This window comes from Saccopteryx bilineata, chromosome 4, assembly GCF_036850765.1.
Source record: "Saccopteryx bilineata isolate mSacBil1 chromosome 4, mSacBil1_pri_phased_curated, whole genome shotgun sequence".
Classification (NCBI taxonomy): domain Eukaryota; kingdom Metazoa; phylum Chordata; class Mammalia; order Chiroptera; family Emballonuridae; genus Saccopteryx; species Saccopteryx bilineata.
This window is the reverse complement of record NC_089493.1, coordinates 275,623,182-275,645,599: the sequence shown is the minus strand read 5'-3', so window position 1 is coordinate 275,645,599 and position 22,418 is coordinate 275,623,182. Positions and strand designations below refer to the sequence as shown.

Below are 22,418 nucleotides of genomic sequence, written 5' to 3'. Positions count from 1 at the left end.
CTAATCACCAGCACGTGGGTAAAGGACTCTGCTGACTGGCTGACACTAATGAGGGTTTGTCCCTGGGGCTCCCCCTCCCCCTGAGGTGAGCCCCGAAAGGAAGGCCCTGGTTAGCTGTTCCCCCTGGAGTCAGGGGTGGTGAGTGAAAGGCATACTGACTCAGTGAATCATCCTTCCTTGCCTTATAATGGTCTTAAAAAAAATAGCATTTGCTGTTTTCCCCAGAAGCCCCAAATAGAGAGGACCCCACTGCTTGTCTCCTGGAGTTGGGACAGAGGAGACCTCAAGGCCCCAGCCAGCAAGTGATACACAGGAGGCCCCCAACATTCTTATCGTCACTACTGTGACAGTTGTGGTCGGGCCGTTGGCCCGGATCGCAGCAGCTACTGGGGCCATGTGGGGGGTTGGGTGGGACTGCCTGGGTTGGATGCGTTCTGTGGCAGTGGAAGGTCACGTTCACAGTCATTTCCCCTTTTCATGCCTCCCCTTCCTTCCTCTTCCCTCCTTCTCTGCCTCTTGGTCGGGGTTGGCTGTCTGGCTCCCGGCAGGAAGCTGTCCTCGGAAGAGGCAACGCCTACCTTTGCTGAGCGTTTCCCTTCCCTCTCCTTCCGGAGCCCTGTGCCTTAGATGCTCCTGGGTTTCCTCTTGCTCACTTCTTCACTTGAGCTTTGCTCTGTCCTTTAGGCTTCCTGCCTCTGGGCAGTGCTGGTGGTAGTGGGGGCGATTGTTATTAATTATTAGTATCTGCTGCTTATAGTTAAACGACCTGCTGAGATGCACATGAGGTCAGGGCCTAAATTTTAATCCATATTCACTGGACCAGAAAGCCAGGGGTCAGGGCTAGGGTGTACTTGGATGGATTGTTATTTTTAAAAGAGTAAAGTAGGAAATAATGCTGGGAGGGAAGGCATGGCTTAGGATACTTGTTTCCTTAATAACCTCTGGGGACCTGCTGGGTAGGAGAGTAGTAGCTGAGGGTAAATATATCGTGGTCCTGGCTCTGAGGTCCTTGCATGGACCTTTTAGGGCAGAGGTATTGACAGACATGTAAGAAAACCATTGCAGAGGTGTGTGTGGGGAGTAAGAGGAGAATGAATTTTGGGGAATGAAGAGGAAGGCCTCTTAAAGGTGGTATCTAAGTTGGGTTTTGAAGGATGAATTGGAGTTTGTTATGATGGAAAGATTGTAGGGAGAGCATCTAACAAGAGAGATGGTAAAGAACCACCCATTTGAGTAGCAGGTAGGGAATGACTCGAAGTCAGGGACCATGGCCTTTCTGAGTCTCCAGTGCCTTGAACAATGCCTAACATGCTTGGCAAATGCTTACCTCAATGAATGCCTTAGGTGACACATTGGGGAACATTGGCAGGTGAAATTATAGAAGGAACAGATGGAGCTTGAATGTGGAACGTGTCATGAACCATGGCAAGGATTGGCTCTTGGAGCTAATAGGGAGCCACTGAAGGTTATTACCTGGAAGAGGGAGGGTGATCAGATTAGCCCCATATATTAATACATTAATACATGTACTATATTTAAGTCTCTGAATTTTACTTTGAGCAGGAGAATATGGCTGCTTTTAAATGACTATGGAAAGATCTTCTGTTTCACTCCTCATTAGAGAAAAGGTAGTTAAGCCACAGTGAGACATTTTCCTTTATCAGACTGACAGATCAAAAGCTTTTAATTTAATACACTGTGGTCAGGGAAGTAGTTATCCTTTGTACCTCATTAAGTGGAATATAAGTTGATGATCCATTTGGGGAGCAGTATCTGTCTAAATTTTAAATATCTGCACCTTTTGACCAGTGATGCACATCTAAAAAGTGATCTTACAAATAGACTTGTTCGTGTGTAATGTGAGGCATTTGTTAGTTATTTATTCACTGCTGCAGTGTTTATGAGAGCAACCCATCACCCTGTCAGCAGGAACTAATTAAGTCAAGTCCCTCCTACAGTGGACTATAAAGCAGCCAGCACCAAGGAGGAAGACATCGTTTGTGTGCAGTGCAGGTGATCTTTAAGACCTATTATTAAGAGAAAAAAAGCAAGGTACAGGACATAGGTGGAGTATGCTTCCTTCCAGTGGAAAACAAAAAAATATGTCTTTATTTATTTATTTTGTATTTTTCCGAAGTTAGAAGTGGGGAGGCAGTCAGATAGACTCCCGCATGCGCCTGACTGGGATCCACCCGGCATGCCCACCAGGGGGCGATGCTCGGCCCCTCTGGGGCATTGCTCCGCTGCTGCTGGAGCCATTCTAGGCCTGAAGCCGAGGCTATGGAGCCATCCTCAGCACCCAGGCCAACTTTGCTCCAATGGAGCCTTGGATGCAGGAAGGGAAGAGAGAGACAAAGAGGAAGGAGAGGGAGAAGGGCGGAGAAGCAGATGGGTGCTTCTCTTGTGTGCCCTGGCTGGGAATTGAACCTGGGATTTCCACGTGCCTGGCTGACGCTCTACTGCTGAGCCAACCAGCCAGGGCTCTTTATTTTTGTTATAGATGGATCAGGTATCTTCTGGAAGGGTACATAAGAAACCGATAATGGTTGCCTCTCAAGAGAGGAACTGAAGAATTAGGGACCAAGATGGGAAAATGGCTTGTCACTTCTGTCCTTTGTTCAAAAGAAATTAAGCTATCATAATTAAAGCAGATCTATGTTCCTGGTAATGATCAGTTTCTAATATTAAGAAAGGTAAAGGACAGGTATGTATTGTGGTAACTTTTGGGGAAACAAAATAGATACACTGTAATTGGGAGGTAATCTAGAAGAACACACAAGATGTTAGCCATGGTGGTTTTGTCTGTGGGCTGGGATGGGGGCTGTGAGATTAGGGAAGCAGACTTATTTTTCACAGTATACTGTTTTGTGTAGTTTGAAAAAGTTTAACACACAAATGTATTACCTATTAAAATTTTAATACAAAGAGAGACACATGGATGGATGTGGGTGGTGGATGTGGTGTTGTATTGATGGATGGGTGGATGGATGGATGGATGGGTGGATGGGTGGATGGATGCATGAGTATAGGTGCATGGATAGATAATGTTACTCTGGCAGTAGTGGGGAGGACTTAGTTGGTCCGGGAGGGGCTGGAAACAGGTAATGGTTAGAAAGGAAATTGCAGTAGTCCAGGCAGGAAATAACTGGCTACTGGAATGTCACACATGAACCAAGCTTCTTGTATACATAACTGCATATATTAAACCCCAGCATTTTTTCCTTATTAGAAGGCAAATTCCTTTGAAATGAGTTTTTTCTGGCAACTGCTCAGACACTGTTCTGTATGTAAGAACCACCGACAGTTGAATCCCATTTTTCATCATCACCTTTAGAATTACAAGTGGGGTGAAACCAGTTACAATAATCAGCTTTTGATTTAAATCACTCCTGTGATCAAATTTCACAGGTCTAAGTTCATAGAGGCATGACTTTTGTCTTAAGGGTTTCTTTGTGTTTAGAAATTTCCTAACTAAATTCCTTTGCGTGTGTTAATTATTTTAAGTTTACATTTCATTGATTCCTGGTTCTGGGAAACTAACCATTTATAATATATTATAGAACTGTTTATCAGTTATACCCCTGAAGAACCAGTTTAGGTACTTGTTTTACTATCTAGAGCTCTCTCTTTTCAAGTCCAATTCCTTATGTTTTAATAATCTTTTCACATATGTTTAATAATCTTTTCACATATTCAGTTGTATTAAGCATACTCACGTTGTTATGCATTACTAGGTCTCTTTTTTGAAATGCATGGATCATAATGTTTTCATCACATTGTCAAATGTTTTCTTTAAGTGAAATGTTCTGCTTGTTCCCATCACTTTCCCTTTGTGGCTTTAAATATTGTATGGGGCTGTGAGAGTCCAGGTTCTTTGGAGTTCCTGGGTGGTCTCACTTATCTGACTGTGGGAAGGCTTGGAATCAGATATCCAGAGAGAACATTGTGCGGTGATGAACAGAGAAGGCTAGGAGAGAGGTGGGCTGCATGGGCCTGTGACCAGCTGGAACACATGGGCCTTATCCCAGCCTGGCTACTCCTTCGCTCTTGCTGATGGTTGTAATGTATGAATATGGGCCTAGTGCTGCTAGGCATTCTGATTTTTTTTAAGAGAAGCCAGAAATCCCAATTTTGAAAATTTTTTTATTTTTGTGACAGAGACAGAGAGAGGGACAGACAGGAAGGGAGAGAGAGGGACAGACAGGAAGGGAGAGAGATGAGAAGCATCAATTCTTCATTGCGGCACCTTAGTTGTTTCTTGATTGCTTTCTCATATGTGCCTTGACCGGGGGGCTACAGCAGACCGAATGACCCCTTGTTCAAGCCAGTGACCTTAGGCTCAAGCTGGTGAGCCTTGCTCAAACTAGATAAGCCCACGCTCAAGCTGGCAACCTTAGGGTCTCGAACCTGGGTCCTCTGCATCCCAGTCCTACGTTCAATCCACTGTGCTACTGCCTGGTCAGGCTAAAAATCCAAATTTTTATATGAAATTTCCTGATTTGAAATGTTGGAAGCTGCCTGACCTGTGGTGGCGCAGTGGATAAAGCATCAACCTGGAAATGCTGAGGTTGCCGGTTTGAAACCCTGGGCTTGCCTGGTCAAGGCACATATGGGAGTTGATGCTTCCAGCTTCTCTCCTCTCTCTCCCTCTCTCTCTCTGTCTCTCCTTCTCCTCTCTAAAATGAATAAATAAAAAAAAATAAAATAAAACCAAGCTCTTAAAAAAAAAAAAAATGTTGGAAGCTGATCTAAAAAAAAATCTTTTTAAAGCATGCTTAAAACAACAATAATAATAAACCATCTTTGGGCCAAATTGGCCTGAGGGCCACCTGTTTCAGACCTCTAAATTTATCTGATGTAAGCAAAGCAGAGATAAGAAATTGAGACTCTGAGATAGGGTGATTTCCCCAAAGTTATGTAACTGGTCAGTGGTCAGATCAGGACTTGAATTAAATTCTCCATTACCAAATTCTAACAGCAGGTTAAAGTTTATTCTTAGGTGGATACACTTGATCTATATATGTATATATCTATCTGTCTGATATGTCTTTAACAAAATGCAAGTGGTTTCTTAAAAAATAAAACTATTTAAAATAAATTTATTTCAAGGATGGATAACTTAGTCATTAAACGCAGGGACTCTGGAACCAAATAGCCTGAGTTTGAATTCTGATCCAGGTCTTACTAGCTATGTGATAATGGACAAATCATTGAACCTCTCTGTGCCTCAATTTTCCTATTTGAAAAAGGAGGGATAAAGTGCTTATAGAATTAGAGGAGATAACACAGATAAAGTACTTAGAATAGGGCCTAGCACATAGAACTGCAATTTGGGGGTTATCGATGATGATGATGGTGCCAATGGTGGTGATCATGATGGTGTTGATAGTGATGGTGCTGATGTAAGTGATTGTGATGGTAATGATGATGGTCATGAAGATGACAATGGTGATAGTGATGAAGAAGAAGATTAGCAAGCCCTCAATTCACAAGATGAGTGAAGTTGAAATGACTAAGGTACTCTTCAGTTTACAGGAAGGTTTATTTAAATCGCTGTCTTCAAGTTTTGAACAACGATGGAATTTGCCACAGGTCCCAGGTACCTGTCTGTTGCATACAATGAGATGTACCTTTATTCCTGATTCCTTGTCTCTCCACACTGCATATTCTGTCTGAGACCACCTTGGAAGCAGGGGTCTTGTCTGTTTCTTGGCCCCGTGACAGCTGGTATTGAACTCCACACGGGCCCGTCTCTCTGGCCCATCCCATTGACCCGTGCCTGTGTTTGCGTCCATAGGAGTGGAACATCACATGGAACACCAGCAATCCTGACTTCACCAAGTGCTTTCAGAACACCATCCTCGTGTGGGTGCCTTGTTTTTACCTCTGGGTCTGCTTCCCCTTCTACTTCCTCTATCTCGCTCACCATGACCGGGGCTATATTCAGATGACACATCTCAACAAAGCCAAAACTGTAAGTCATCCTGTGTGTGTGTGTGTGTGTAGGGGGGAAGGGGGTATTGTTTCTGGGTGGGAAGTGGTGGCTGGTGAAAACTGACCTATTTCTCCTGTTTCATTGGCCCTGAGTTCCTTTTTCTAGAAGACAGGATAATGACGTGGTAGATAAGGCTGGGGCCCTGGATTCAGACATGAGTTCACATAGCGTCTCCATCCCATAGACTCACTAGCTGTAGGATCTTGAGCACATCTCCTAATCTCTTTAAGCCTCAGTTTCCTATTATTATAGTGGGAATGATAGGATCTGTCCCAACAGATTGTCAGGAGATAATTGGGAGGTCTTCCCATTGGACCAAAGATATCTTTTTACTAAAAAAAAAACAAACCCACGTTTTTGGCTTCCAATCAAGATGGCAGAAGAAGTAGGTAAACACTATGCTGGTAGCTTTCGACAGCCATATCAGAATTACAACTAAACTTTAAAACAACCATCCTTCAGAACTGCCTGAAGTCTAGCTGAGCAGAACTCCGACAAGGTTATATAGAAGAAGCCATGTTGAGACTGGTAGGATGGGCAGAGACACAGAATGGTCTAGTCCCACGCCCCCGTGTGGCAGTTAAAAATCGGGAGGGATTTCTTGGCTGCAGAGGTTCCCCCTGAGGAACCAGCCCCTCCAGCTCCAGTGCTAGGAAGAGAAGTCCCCATAATGTCTGGGTATGAAAACCAGCGGGGATCATGGCTGAGTGAGACACAGGGATCCTGGAGTCCCAAGTGTTTCTCTTATATAAGGTGACCAATCGGCCTCCTTTAGGGAGGACTGTCCTTTTTTAAGTTCCATCCTCCCTCAAAAAGTATCTTCCTACATGTCCTCCTTTTTGATATTGGAAGACTAATCTGTAAATGTCCTTATTCGATCGATGTAGAGTCAAACCATTGCGTGTGATGTGACGTATTTGTATCTAAATGAGTACTTTTTTCTTACAATTATTATTAAAATTAATAGACATGTAAGCATAATTACAATATTAAATATTACAAATGTTTTTATTATGCATTATCATATTAGTGTATTATTGTTGCAATGAATAAAATGTTTCTTTTATTTATGATATTTTCTTCAATTTATTTTTGTCCTCCTTTTTATTGTAAAAAAGTTGGTCACCTTATCTTAAAGGGCTTGTGCACAGGACTTACTTTAACTCACTTGCTTTGAGCTCCAGCACTAGGGCAGCAGCTTGAAAGGTGCCAGGGACATATGGCAGGCACCAGAGCCCCGCTGAAGCAAGTTCTGCTTCATGGGGTCGGCCCCATGCACAGCAGCTCCTCTGCTGTAGTTGTGGCTGCTCCTTGTAGATGATTGGCCTTGGGGTCAGTCCCTCCCATTGACATAACAACAGCAATCAAGCCTCAGCTGTAACAGGAGTGTGCACACAGCCCATGGAGGGGGCGCACCTGGAGTGCCCAGTTCAGGTGACCAGGGAGGCTGCGCCACTGGGCCCAGCAGGACATAAGACCACTCTACCAAGACTGGGAGACATAGCAGATCTACCTAGTACATAGAAACAGACAGAGAGCTAGATAAAAAGAAACATGTCCCAAATGAAAGAACAGGGAAAATCTTCAGAAAATGATCTAAATGAAATGGAGGTAAGCAATCTACCAGATACAGATTTTTTTTTAAATTGAGAGCAAGGGAGGCAGAGAGATAGACTGGGATCCACCCGGCAAGCCCCCTATGGGGTGATGCTCTGCCCATCTGGGGCGTTGCTTCGATGCTTGGCAACTGAGCTATTTTTATCACCTGAGGCAGAGGCCATGAAGCCATCCTCAGCACTGGGGGCCAACTCGCTTGAGCCAATCAAGCCATGGCTGAGGGAGGGAGAGAGAGAGAGAGACAGAGAGAGAGAGAGAGAGAAAAGATGGGGTGGAGAAGCAGATAGTCACTTCTCCTGTGTGCCCTGACCAGGAATTGAACCTGGGACATCTACAAGCTGGACCAATGCTCTACCACTGAGCAAACCGTCCAGGGGCTCAGACACAGATTTCAAAATAATAGTTATAAGGATGCTCAAGGAGCTTAGTGAGAGAACCTCAACGGCATTGAAAAGGATGTAGAAACCATAAAAAAGATCTAGTCAGAAATGAGAAATACAGGAACTGAAGTGAAGAGTACACTAGAAGAAACCAACAGCAGATTAGATGCTGCACAGGATCAAATTAGTCATTTAGAAGACAAGATAGCAGAAAACACCCAATCAGAAGAGCAAAAAGAGAAAAAGAATTTTAAGAGGATAGTTTAAGGGACCTCTGGGACTGTATCAAGTGTTGAAGATGAAGACATAGAGCAAGGGATTAGAACCTATTTCAAAAAATAACCACTGAAAACTCTATCCTAATCTAGTAAAGGAAAAAGACACACAAGTCCAGAAGTGCAGAGGGTCCCAAACAAGATGAACCCTAGGAGGCTCACACCAAGACACATCATAATTAAAATGGCAAAGGTTAAACACAGTCTCAAAAGCAGCAAGAGAAAAGCAGTTAGTTACCTGCAAGGGAGCTCCCATGAAACTGAGCTGATTTCTCAACAGAAACTTCACAGGCCAGAGGGATTGGCACAAGTATTCAAAGTATAAACAGCAAGGACCTACAACCAAGATTACTCTACCCAGCAAGGCTATATCATTTAGAATGGAAGGACATATAAAGAGTTTCCCAGACAAGAAAAAGCTGAAGGAGTTCATCACCATCAAACCAGTATTATAAGAAATGTTAAAAGGTATTTTTTAAGGACAAGAAGAAAAATGTAAGATAAAGAATATGAGTAATAAAATGGCAATAAAACATCTATCAGTAATTTTTTAAAATGCCAATGGATTAAACATTCCAGTCAAAAGGCATATGGTGGCTGAATAGATGACAACACAAGGCCTTATATGTGCTGTCTACAAGAGACTCATGTCAGACCTAAAGATACCCACAGACTGAAAGTAAAGGGTTAGAAAAAGATATTTAGTTAAAAGAAAAAAAAGAAACGGGTATAATACTTATACCAGACAAAATGGACTTTAAAACAAAGGCTATAGGCCTGACCTGTGGTGGCGCAGTGGATAAAGCATCGACCTGGGACGCTGAGGTCACCAGTTCGAAACCCTGCACTTGCCTGGTCAAGGCACATATGGGAGTTGATGCTTCTTGCTCCTCCCTCCTCTCTCTCTCTCTCTCTCTCTCTCTCTCTCTCTCTCCCTTCTCTCTAAAATGAATAAATAAATAAAAAATAAAATAAAACAAAGGCTATATAATGAGAGACAGAGAATCCAACAATTCCACTTCTGGGTGTTTATCTGAATTAACCCAAACAGTAAATCAAGAAGACACATACGTCTTTATTTTTATTGCAGCATTATTTATAATAGCCAGGATATGGAAGCAGTCAAGTGCTCATCAGTGGATGAGTGGGTAAGGAAGTGGTACAATGGAATAAGAATGAAATTTTGCCATCTGCAACAACACGGAAGGACCTAGAGGGTATTACACTGAGTGAAATAAGACAGAGAAGGACAAAATGCAATAAATTCACTTATACGTGGAATCTACAAAATCAAAATAGAAGCAGACTCATAGATACAGAGAACATTTTGACCTTTGCCAGATGGGAGGGGTGATGGGGATTGAGTGAAAAGGTGAAGGGATTGAGAAGTACAAATTGTTTTGTGTGTGTGTGTTTTATTAAGTGGGAGGAGGGGAGGCAGAGAGACAGATTCCCACATGGGCCCTGACTACCCAGCAAGCCCCCTAAGGGCGATGCTCTGCCTATCTAGGCTTTTTCTCAGCAACTGAGCTATTTTTAGTACCTGAGGTAGAGGTCATCCTCAACTCTCGGGGCTGACTCACTCAAACCATCGAGCCATGGCTGTGGGAGAAGAGGGGAAAGGGTGGAGAAGCAGATGGTCACTTCTCCTGTGTGCCCTGCCTGGGAATTAAACCCGGGACATCCACACGCGGGGCTGATGCTCTACCAACCAGGGCCAAGAAGTACAAATTGATAGTTACAAAATAGTCATGGGGTTGTAAAGTATAGCATAAGGCAGGGGTCCCCAAACTTTTTACACAGGGGGCCAGTTCACCGTCCCTCAGACCGTTGGAGGGCCGGACTACAAAAAAAAACTATGAACAAATCCCTATGCACACTGCACATATCTTATTTTAAAGTAAAAAAACAAAACGGGAAGAAATACAATATTTAAAATAACAAACAAGTAAATTTAAATCAACAAACTGACCAGTATTTCAATGGGAACTATGCTCCTCCACTGACCGCCTATGAAAGAGGTGCCCCTTCCAGAAGTGCGCGGGGGCCAGATAAATGGCCTCAGGGGGCCGCATGTGGCCCGCGGGCCGTAGTTTGGGGACCCCTGGCATAAGGAGTATAGGCAATAATATTGTAATAGCTGTGTATGGTGTCATATGGATACTCGATTTATCAGGGTGATCGCTTTGTAAGATATAAATAAATGCCTAATCACTGCGTTGTGCACCTACAACTAATAGTGTACCTCAACTGTAATGAAAGATTAAAAAAATTTCAGAAACAGATGAAGGGGAATAAGAGGTACAAACTTGCAGTTATAAAATAAATGAGTCATGGGATGTAATGTACAGCATAGGGAAAATAGTCAATAATATTGGGATAGCGTTGTACAGTGACACATGGTTACTAGACATGTCATGATGATCACATTATAAAGTATATAAATGTAGAATCACTGTTGTATACCTGAAACCAACATACCATATATATTGTATATCAACTATAATTTAAAAAGTAAGGCAAAAAGAAAAGTTCATATCGTGAATTAATTTTAACTACAGAAAAGTTGCAGGAATGATATGAAGAACTCCCCCTAGCCCTGTATGCCTGTTACTCATAGTCATTGATTTAGTAACATTTCAGCATATTTGCTTTATCACTCACTTTTGCTGTCTCCATATACAATACATACGTTTATTTTTTTTCTGGCTCATTCAAGAACAGGTAGCAGCCACTTGCCCCTTTACCCCTTAATTCTTCAGTGTGTCTTTTCTTGAAGCACAGATTTCTCTTAAGGTAAGCACAGTACAATTATCACATTTAGGAAATTTAACAAGGACATGTTTTTTAACAAAATCTTTCTGTATTCTAATTTTGCCTGTTGTCCCAATACCGTCCTTTTGAGCATTTATCTCCTAGTTCAGAATCCAGTCCAGGGTCATGTATGGCATTGAATCATTTGCCTCTTAGTTTTCTTTAATCCGGAAGATCTCTCTTCTCCTTTCTCTGTGTTTTATGACATTGACATGGTTGAAGAATGTGGGCCATTTGCTTTAGAGTGAGTCCTCAACTCGAGCTTGTGTAATTTTCCTCATGATTAGATTCAGGTGATGCCCGTCTGGCTGGAAAACTACTAGTGGAAGATTGTGTCCTCAGACTGTTACATCTAGGGTCACACGGTAACCAGCTCACTGATGGGGTTTTGATCATTTGATCAAAGTGGCCTTTGGTTTCTCCAGGGCAGTAACTGTTTTTCCCCTCACAAGAATAAGCCTTCTGAGGGGAAGTCACGCTAAGAACGTGTGTATATCATGCTCCTCACTCACTTTTTCCTGTCGGCTTAGCACGGATCTGTCATTTTGTTGTTTTTGTCTGTGTGTGCATGTTGTTGTTTTTTTGCAAGACCCATGCTTTATGAGCACATCATTGTTACATGTCTGAATTTGATACACCAGATTCTTAGTTCATTTTACAGATCCTGAAGTCAGCTTGTTGAAAAGGTAAATTCTGAAACCATGGTAGATGTAGCAAATGAATATATCAGAACACAAAAATGCCATCCGAATATTGACATTAAAAATATATTAGTAAAATAGACTGCTATTGACTGTACTTGAACAAAGCATGCATGGAATGAGTTATATTTATGATGGAGTTAGTTTTCGCTAAACTCTTACACTAGAGAAGACCCCTGGCACCTGAGATCTTGAGAGTTTTCAGGTGTTCCCAGTCTGTGTTAGCAAAATGAAACGTGGCAGGTTGTTTCTGAGGCACTAATTTGAATCTCAGAAGGAAGGGCTAGTATAGTATGTGAGGCTGGTCACCCAGGCGTCAGAAAGGCAGGCACCTGTCACTCCGGTGGCTTTGCCGTTGTCTGAGTGTCATCAGGTATGCAGTAAAACTTTCTAGAGCTCCTTTACATTTTATGGTTATATCTCAGTAATATTTTAAAGTTACATTTCCACAGACCCTTGGAAAACAGGAACACTTGAATGATTTTACTGATGCTGCCCCTTTGCCTAAATCGCCATTCAAGTCTGTCTTGTTCATACTACAGTTCAAGCTATCTCAAATTTATTTCCCTAACCTGAGCTGGATCTGATGTCTTCCTCTTAGTCCTCTGGGAGCACATTGTACTTTTCTTGCAGAAAAAATACCTGCCTTTAAAATGTAAATCAGATCTTGCTCTTGTTTAGAAGAAACCTGCCAGTAATGTCTCACCACAGGGAATAAAATCCAGAAGTCCTCCCTGTGACCCAGCTTGATTTGGTTCCAGGCTCCTCTTCAGCCATCTTCTGTTACGCCCCTTGCTCTTTACACAGTAGCCATAAACCCACTCAGCATGTTTCTACCCCCGTGCCTTTGCACTTGCTATTCTCTCTACCCGACTTGTTCTTTCCCTCAAATACTCACTTTTGCTCTCTTTACTCAGATGTCACCTGATTAGAGAGGCTGTCCCTGACTCCCCTGTCTTATCAGTTTTTTTTTAAATTTTTTTAAAGTTTTTTAAAATTTATTTATTCATTTTAGAGGAGAGAGAGAGAGAGAAAGGGGGGAAGAGCAGGAAGCATCAACTCCCATATGTGCCTTGACCAGGCAAGCCCAGGGTTTTGAACCAGCGACCTCACTGCACGCTTTATCCACTGCACCACCACAGGTCAGGCCTGTCTTATCAGTTTTATGTTTCCTCATAGCACTTATTATTCTCTGGCGTTACAGTATGTACTTTTCAGTTTGCTTCCTGCCTATGTCCATTCTACTAGAACGTCAGCTCCATGAAGTCAGGCACTTTTTCTGTTTTGTTCACGGTTGAATCCTTGGCACCTTGAAAAGTATATTCCCGCATGAGAGGGCTCAGTGGTGGCTCACCCTGCTTAGCACCAGAGGATATGTGTTGTGTTCAGGGACCACAGCTGATAGCGTAGGGGTTGGCTGGTCCCCATGAGGCTGAGCTCGGGGACGTTTCATTACTTTCCTTGTAAGACATTTGTACTTCTCTTTCAGGCCTTGGGTTTTTTGCTGTGGATCGTCTGCTGGGCAGACCTCTTCTACTCTTTCTGGGAAAGAAGTTGGGGCAAGTTCACGGCCCCTGTATTGCTGGTCAGCCCAACCCTCTTGGGCATCACTATGGTAAGTAAGAACTGGCTGTTCACCAGACACTGTGGAGACCAAAAGTAGTGGCCAGCAGTGAGGTCTCAGTAAAAATCCAGAAATCTGGCTTCTCTTGAAAACCTCAAAGGTCTGGCAACACTGGACTCATAGTCTTCTGGGGAAGCAATCAGCGGGAGCTGAGAGATGACTGCAGCCTTTAAATGGCGCATACATGGTCCAGTTTGCCACAGTCCCCACTGTGCCCTGTTGCTCTCCCTGCGATTGAGGCTGAATGCAGATGCCATCCTGCATTGCACTCGCTATACTCCGTTCTTGCACCAGCTGGCTCAGTCATTTATAGTAATTGCCTGGGACCTAATGACCTCTTGAAGTTTTAGGCTCTAGCACAAGGAGTAGGAAGCAAAACTGAAAGAGGAACCACCCTGCACCATGGGGTCCCTAGTGAAGAGGGAGATGCAAACCGAACTGCTTTATCACGGCTGGCATGTTTTGAGTACCTATTATGTCTAATTCTCAGAGCAGCTCTGTGAGATAGGTACTGCTTTGTCTCCATTTTAAGATGAGGGGATTAAGGCACAGAGAGGTTATATACTCCACTAAAGGTCACACAGCTAATACATGGTCAAGTGAGGGGTGGTCACTCAGAGGCCATGCTTTTAGCCCTTGCGTTCCACAGTGACATGCTCTGAATTAAGGGCCATTCCTGCCCAGTAGCCTGTGCCTTGGTCCTTGTGAGGCCTGCAACATCCCTGGCGAACATAGCCCTGGAGTGTTGTGGAATGAGGAGGCAGCAGGTTTGGTGCAGGATGTTTTGAGCAGGGAGAACAGTTTGTCCAAGGGAGGATTGGAGGCCAAATCAGAGTGTCTGGGAGAAGACAATGAGCCTTTCCTGAAGCAAGAGGTAGAGTTAGGGTCAGGGGGTAATAGTGGATGCGGCAGAGGGTGGGTCAGAAAGAGACACTGAAGCCAGATTGTGAAGGACTGTGAGTATTTAAAGAACATGTTCACAGTGTGTGCTCTGTGCCAGACAGTATCCTAGTCCCTTTGCACACTAATTTATTTAAGTATGGATGGTTGCTCATCATCCTCATTTTGTAGCTAGGCAAGGTGAGGCACAGAGGAGAGAGGTCACACAGCCAGTAAGCAGCAGAGCCGGCTTCACACGCAGGCCGTCCGGCTCTGGTGTCTGTCCCGCTGTGTTTGTGGGGCTCTTTGCTAATATCTGGCTCTTCTGCAGGGCTTTGCTGTCCTCTGTGTCCCCAGAGCCTGGCACTGTGCCTGACATGCAGTAAAAGCACTCCATAAATGTATTGAGGGAGTGGGGAAATAAAGGACTCGGTTTTCTGGGTTGAAGGTCTTGGGCTCTGCATTTTGGCAAGGGGGTGTCCAGGTGGACTGTTCTGTGCTGGGGTAGCTCATATTCCCTTAAGTTTCCCTGTTACTGGTCTTTTGATTCTTCATTCATGCCTTTGTGATACGGGGACACAGGTGTGGTGGGCTGAGGGTAACCAGGCGTTCTACCCCCTGGGGCTCTGAGCTGGGCTGGCCCGGAGGTGAACTGGCCTGTGAGGACCTCAGTCTCCGCCCTCCTCAGGGCTCCTGGACAGACTGAAGGACCTGCTCTGCTGTTCCTGTTGCAGGATCATCCTCCCGACACCCTGAGGACGGAAATATGCAGGCTTTAGGAAAGTGGGCTGCGAGGCAGTCAGCAAATAGTTTTTATTCCTGATATAGTGTATATCAGGGATGAATTAAAAACCAACTCAGTTCCTATGCTCATGGAGTATACAGTCCAGCAGAGGAAACAGACATTCAACTAATGGTTCCCCCCCAAAAAAAAGACACAAAATATTTACTTGTGTGCAAATTGCTGTGAGAATGAAATGAGATGAACTTCCTTTGGTCTGGAGGGGAGGGAAGAAGGGATGATGGAGCTGAGGTCTGAAGGATGGGCAAGCAGGATGTGAAAAAGTTGAAGGGGCCTTGGGCAGAGGACCAACTATTTGCAGGAATAGCATGTGTAAAAGCCCTGGGGTCTGAGGGAGAAATTGAGTTGGCCTGTGTGGCTGGGGTGGAAGAGGCCTGACCCTGTGGAACCTGGAGCTTCAGGATGAGTGGGCTTTTTTACTCCCAGTGCTGGGTTATAAAACTTTTGGTGCTCTGGACCACTTTCTCTTTTGCCAGCCTGGTCTCCTTAGAATAATGTTCTTAAAAGCCTAAAATACATAGGATTACAAAGGGAATTGATCACACACATGTACACATGTATAAAGATTTTGAGCTGTACATCTATACTTTTACTTGTTTAATTGATAAACATATACTGTCTTGTAATTGCCACCTCCACAGCATATACAGCATTCCGTCAGCCCCAAAAGTTCTCCTGTGCTGCTCCTTTGTGTCAGCCTCTGCCCCGCCCCTTCCCTGGGGACTGCTGACATGTTATCTGCCCCTCACTTTGCCTTTTCCCAAATGTCACGTAAATGGAACCATGCAGGCTGGAGAGGTTTGAGTCTGACTTCATAGGACCTGCAATTCAACCATGTTGAGTGTATCCAAAGATTTTTTTTTTTTTTTAATTTCTGAGTATATTTGATTGTATGGTTTCTCTACTCATTTTTTTTATTCATTCTTCAGTTGCAGGACATTTGGACTAGGAAACTAATTATATTGAAATAGAGTTATCAAAAGATTAAAAAAAGACAACGTAATAAATATATGGGTTTCTCAATTAATGTATTTCAAATCAAGACGTAACAGCAAGTGCGATGCCTCCTTAACTTCCAAATAGCAGGGACCACGTGAGATAGCGGGCACATCTCTCAGCTCTATATTGTGTGATACGATTTCTCATGTGACGGAGGCCCGGGTACTGCCAATGCCATTGTGTCTCACTGCCTCCACGTGTAACTGGTGGTGCTGTGTGGGAAATCGAAGCTGTAATTGTTTCCCATTCAAGTCTGTGGACTTCCAGGTTTTCTCCACAACCTGTCCTTGGAACCCAGGTTGAACCCGGTGGCCTCTGGGTGGAAAATGGATTGTTGGGCAGGAGTGGAACCTGGGAGGCCGGTGAGGGGGAGGGGCAAGGCACAGGGTTACCTGGCAAGACGGGTGGCAGCTGGGATCAGGGTGAGCAGTGGGTACACTGAGAGCTGGCCTTGGTGGCAGAGCCGGTGTGTGTTTGACGGGTGAGATGTAGGAGGAGAGGGCGGAGGAGGGCAGACAGACAGGCATGTTTCTGGTCCCAGCAGCTGGGTTCTGAGGGGACGTGCGTGGGTGACCTGCAGCTCCTCAGGAAGTGGCTTGTGACCACGACTGGCCTTGGAGACCCGCCTCGAGAGGGACACTCTGCCATTCTGGGGGAGGGTGGTGAAGTGTCCTTTTTTCAATTTTATTGTTTGTTTTCTATCCCTGATCATAAAGTCACATGTAAAATGGAAGTGGTAGCCCAGGTGTCATGAATGAGGTAAAAATGCCAGTCCCCCACCATCATTGTTCTCCTGACAGTCCCTGAAGACGAGACGAGTGACTGTAGGCAGACTAAGTAACCGCGTTTCCTGGCGTGCAGACTGAGTGTCCTGCTCCCGGGGCTGCAGAGGGTGCCGAGTTAGGCATGTGAATGCTTCCCACGAGGCAAAGGTAACAAGTGCTCCATAAAGAGCGGTTGTCACCATTGCCGAAAGGAGAATTTGAACACAGGTCTTTCCAGTTCTAACTCAAGGGTAGGCCTGTCACCTGTTTTTGTAAATAAAGTTTTATTGGCACGCAGCCATACCCATTCATTCGTGTATCATCCAGGGCTGCTTCGACACTACAATGGCAATGTTGAGTAGTGACAGATACTCTATGGCCCACAAAGCCTAGAATACTTGCTGTCTGGTCTTTTAAGAAAAAGTGTGCCCATTTCTGTTCTACACTGGACTTTCCTGTCCTATCCCAAATCTATACATGATGTCATTCAATTTCCATGGCTATTGCGTTAGATGCTGTTAGCAACTCCATTTTGTAGATAAGGCAGTGGAGGCTCAGAGAGGTTTGGCAGCTTGCTCAGGGTCACCCAGCAGGGTAAGAGCAGAGCTAGGACTGGAGCCAAGTCCTTCCCCAGGCTGTTCTTGTACCACTGGGCTAAGGGCAGCCCTCCTCCAGGCCTGATATCTGCCAGGCTCCTGGACTGTTGGGGCCTTGGGGGTCCTGGGGACTTTGGGAACCTGGCCTTCTTCTGATGACTCCTGTTGTATGCTTCTGTCTTCTAGCTGCTTGCTACCTTTTTAATTCAACTTGAGAGAAGGAAAGGAGTCCAGTCCTCAGGGATCATGCTCATATTCTGGCTTATAGCCCTCCTGTGTGCCCTTGCCATCCTAAGATCCAAAATCATGACTGCCTTAAAAGAGGTAAGTGGTGGCCTGACTGCATCTTCCCGCAGCGGCCCATGGGAGAGAGGCCTGTGTCCTCTTGGCTTGTGTGGAAATCATGGGTTGCCATGGGAATCAGGAAATGGGTACCACATGGGCCTGGCTTCTTCCCTGGGGAATTCCCTACCTCATCCAGCCTTTTTTCTAGCACCTTCTTTCTTCCTGCCCCCGCCTGTCTGTGCAGCTCCGAGGAGCCCGTGTGGGTTTTCCAGGGTGGGAGCTGCAGATGGATGCACACCACCCTGTGAGCCTGTCAGCAGTGAGCAGCCAGGGAAGTCCACTCCAGATGTCTTTAGTCTGGAACGGAGCCCAGCGGGGAGCAGTGTTGCAGAGCTGCTGCTTCCCCTTGGGGCCCTAGGTTGTCCCCATGTTACCTTGGTGACATCAGCTGCTAGTCTGGCTGAGAGGTGGTTTGCATTGGCTGCTGTGTGCTGCTCCTCAGAACTCTGAAGGGCATGTGCTTTCAAACTCGACCCTGTCGTTCCCTGCCATCTCCGGTCTAATCAGACACTGGCATCGGGCAAAGGAAGGAAAAGAAGCGGGGCAATTATTGAGCACCTGCAGTGTACAGTCTGCGGTCTTTAATAGTGACGGCAGCCAGTACTTAGTGAGTTTGTGTTTTCAGAGCGCCAGGCGGAGGACTGAGTTCTTTCCATGAATGATCTCACGGACTTCTCACAGTTACTCTGCCAGGGTTTCTCAGCCTCAGCACTAATTGACATTTGGGCCAGAGACATCTTTGTTGTCAGGAACTCCCCTGTACTTCTGTACTTGTCAGATGTTTAGGGGCATCCCTGGCTTTCACTCACTGGATGCCAGTTGCACTGTCCCAGATTATGACACAGAAGTGTCTCCACGTACTGTCAAGTGTTTCCTGGGAGGTAAAATCACCCCAGTTGAGAACCACGGGTCTTTTTAATAGATGAGGAAACTGAGGCACAGAGAGGTTTGTTTTTTGTTTGTTTGTTTGTTTGTTTAAAGTCAGAAGCCCCACAGTCAGTACGAGCAGAGACAGGACTTGAATGTGTGTCTGCTTCACTCCCGAACCCGGGCCTCCTCCCACTGCGGGGCACGCCCTCCCAGGTGGTGCCGTCCACGGTGTGATGGAGCCTCCTCTCGTGCTAACTAGCAGGGGGTGGCACAGGGCCCAGAAGCCTGTCCCTGGGCCAGCGTGCTGAGAGGGCGCGCCTCCTGCAGCCTGCTCCCCCGTCCTCCGCAAGCTGCTTCCAGAAAGTGATCTTCTCCTCCTCCGTCTTCCCTCACATTTAGGACGCCGAAGTCGATGTGTTTCGTGATGTCACTTTCTACATTTACTTCTTCCTCGTGCTGATCCAGCTCGTCCTGTCCTGTTTCTCAGACCGCTCGCCCTTGTTCTCGGAGACCATCAACGACCCCGTAAGTGCCATCACACACGTGTGCGAGAAAGCAGCACTGTCCAGCGCCAGCTACTGTTGACGGGCACTTGCTGTGAGCCTTCTCATCCGTCTGGGGTCGCGGCCCAACTTCCCCAAATGCCTGGACATACGTTACATCACCCTCCCCACTTGGCAGGGAAACACTGAGCTGTGAGTGCGGCTGGGGTCAGGGAGCCCGAGGAGGGAAGCCGGTCGTAGTTGTAAATTGCTGTGCTCGCAGGCCTGTAGGTTTTCTTATTTGGTTGGCATAGTGATTTCAGAAAATGTGAGCAAACATTTAAAAATCAGGAAGTATCATATAAATTCTTTCTTTTTTTGTGTGTGTGTGAGAGAGGGACAGACAGACAAGAAGGGACACAGATGAGAAGCATCAATGGGTAGTTGTGGCACTTTAGTTCATGATTGCTTTCCCGTATGTGCCTTGACCGAGGTGCTCCAGCTGAGCCACTGACCCCTTGCTCAAGCCAGCGACCTTTGGGCTCAAGCCAGCGACCATGGGGTCATGTCTATGATCCCACACTCAAGCTGGCAATCTTGCTTTCAAGCTAGTGAGCCCACGCTCAAGCCAGCGACCTCGAGGTTTCGAACCTGGGTCTTCATCATCCTGGTCGATGCTCTATCTATTGTACCAGCTCCTGGTCAGGCTAACTGTCCAGGTTGTCTAGAAAAAAGTGAGAAATTCAGGCAGTGCCAGGGCCATTACCCACATGGCAACAGTTGGCCAGAGCTGAGAAGTGTTGCCCTAGTTTACCTCAGTTCCCACCATGATTGTATTGTATAGTCTTGCTTCTTTCATCTAGGTACGTGCCTGGCCCCCAAGGGATTAGAGTTTGAGACTCTTGATCTGTCTCATCAGATTGAGGGAAATCCTATATGTGCAGAAGGAAATCAATGGCAGGTGGTGATGACCACTCTTCCTGCTGGGAGTATAAAAGGGGACATAGTCATTTGTTACCCTTGCCTCTCTCCTTTCTCCCTCCCTTTCTCCTCTTCCGTCTGTCCTCTTTTCCTACACCCTCGCTTTCCCTCCTCCTCTCCTTCCCTTTCTTCCTTCTCCCCTTCCCAGCCAGTGCTGAGTGCTAGGCCCCAACCTCGGCATAGGGCTGGAGCAGTGAATAGAACAGTTTTTTCCCACGTGAGGCTTAGGTTGTCATGTGTGGGGACAAGCAGTAACCCAGGACCCATGTATCTTGTCAGGTGGTGGTAAATGCTAAGAAGAAAAAAACAGGGAAAGGAAACAGATGATGGTAGTGAGTTGTGTGTAGTTTCTGTTGACCGATCGTGTTAGGCCTCCCCCAGGAAACCACATTGGAGCAGAGACCTAACGAAGTGAGGGAGCCAACCGAGCCAATACCCAGAGAAGGGGTGTTCCAGGCAGAGCAGTGGCAAGTGCAAAGACCCTGGGGCAAGAGCTGCTGTAGAATGTCAAGGGAACAGTAAGAGAGGCCAGTGTGGCAGGAGCAGCAGAGGCAGGAGAGGGCTGATGGTGACCTCTGAGAGGCGGGGACTGTGGCCTGCAGGCCGGATGAGCTGTGTGGATTTTATTCTGAGAGGGCCAGGAAGCCTTTGGAGCATTTATTTGATGCTTTGTTCATGGCTAGTCTGTTGTTAATGGGTGAAATTGCAGCAGGAGCAGTTTTCAGCTGCTGTGGTTCTATTGGGTCTGGTCTGAACCTCAGCAAAAGGCTGATGCTGCCTTTGTTGGTGATGAAGGGACATGTGGGGCCAGCAGCACGGAGGCAGAGGTTGAAACTCATATCCTGGTATGTGTCCTGAAAATCCCCATTCTTGGATTTTCCTGCTCAAGGGGGAACTGGGTAGGAGAAACGAGCAAACTGTGTGTTCATGGAAATGTGTTTGTGCGCATGTGTGTATTTTTATAGATGTGTGTGCATGTTTGTATTTTTATGTTCAGGTTTTGTATGTGGATGAGTTTTGGAGTGTTTGTGTGCATGTGTTAGTGTGTTCTTGTGCGTGTGTTCGTGTGAATATAAGGTACAGAAAGGCAGCAACCATTCTTGGAGCACCCACTGGGTCCCAGCCCACGCCTGGCACAAAGGAGAGACTCAGATGTCTATGGCTATTGTGTCTGTTGGTCCTCAGTGTCTGTGTGTGTACACGGGTGTGTGGTAGTGGAGTGTCGCATCAGGAAACAGTTACTAGTTGTCAGGCTGTTCTGTGGAGCTGAGAATTGCACTGAACAAGTCGCACCCCCCTGAATGGATGGCTGCAGATGTTGGGCTCCTCTGAGCTGGTGGCCCGAGCTCAGGGGGCGCTGACAGGCTGGCTTGGGAGCACCTGACCTTGCAGGCTGCCACTGGGGCCTGAGAAGCAGCCCTCTCTCTGTAGACCATCTTGGGTGCTTTATGTTGGAGGGAATTTCAGGGTTTTGGTTTTCTCTGGGGCCCTGGATAAAGTTCCTTTCGCTTCTTTCCTGGCTTGTGTGCAGGGACGCGGCTCACAGAGCTGACTTCCTCGTCCCATTGTGTTTCTGTGTTCCTAGCAGCCTGCGCCTGGGGCCGGACCAGCCACCCCGGGGCGGCCTGGCGTGCTGGGCTCCAGCAGCGAGAGGCCAGGGCGTCCTGACCGGGTGCCCCACGCTTCTCCCCGTTCTGTTCCTGGCTCAGGAATCAAAGCTCAGAGAATGGGCCGTTAGATCCTAACTTATACCCTAAATCTGACGGTGGAGGAAGCATCTGTGACAGAAGAGGTTTATTTTGCAGTTGGGCAGACCCTGGCCTTTAATCCCATGTGGGCCCCTTTATCCTTTCAGCAGACATTTGTTAGGAATCCATTGTATAGGGTGCTTAGGTCTGGGGACACAACAGAGGGTGAAATAGCTACAGTTTGTGCCCTGCTACTGTTATCTTTTACTCCATCACAAACCACACTGGTTGCAATTGACAGCGATAGTTCATTATGTCTCATAGGTCTCATAGTTGTGTGTGTTGATTGGGCTCAGCTCGATGGATCTCACTTGGGGACTCTCCTACAGTGTCAGTCAAGTGGTCATGGGGACTCCAGTTTTCCTCACTCACATCTCTGGTGGTAAACTCGGCCACTGGCTGGAGCCTCAGCCGGGCGTGACAGCTCCATGGGGTCCCCCCAAGCAGCCGGGCTTCCTTACAGCATGGCAGCTGTGTGTGTTCCAAGAGGGAGGGCCAGGTAGAACCTCTGTCACCTTTGTGATCCAGTCCCATAGGCACATAGTA

The 22,418-nt window shown here is 46.1% G+C and overlaps 1 protein-coding gene across 2 annotated transcripts in view; it reads left to right on the top strand.

Moving 5' to 3' along the window:
* The first annotated feature begins 5,807 nt into the window (after positions 1-5,807).
* ABCC1 (ATP binding cassette subfamily C member 1 (ABCC1 blood group)) overlaps positions 5,808-22,418 on the top strand; it is a 109,085-nt gene continuing 92,474 nt past the window's right edge. For both annotated transcript variants that reach the window (XM_066274761.1, XM_066274760.1), the window contains exons 1-4: positions 5,808-5,974; positions 13,272-13,397; positions 17,633-17,770; positions 19,061-19,186. In XM_066274761.1, coding sequence (XP_066130858.1) covers positions 5,948-5,974; positions 13,272-13,397; positions 17,633-17,770; positions 19,061-19,186 — 417 coding nt within the window. In that variant the 5' untranslated portion in view covers positions 5,808-5,947. The remainder of the gene's footprint in view (positions 5,975-13,271; positions 13,398-17,632; positions 17,771-19,060; positions 19,187-22,418) is intronic.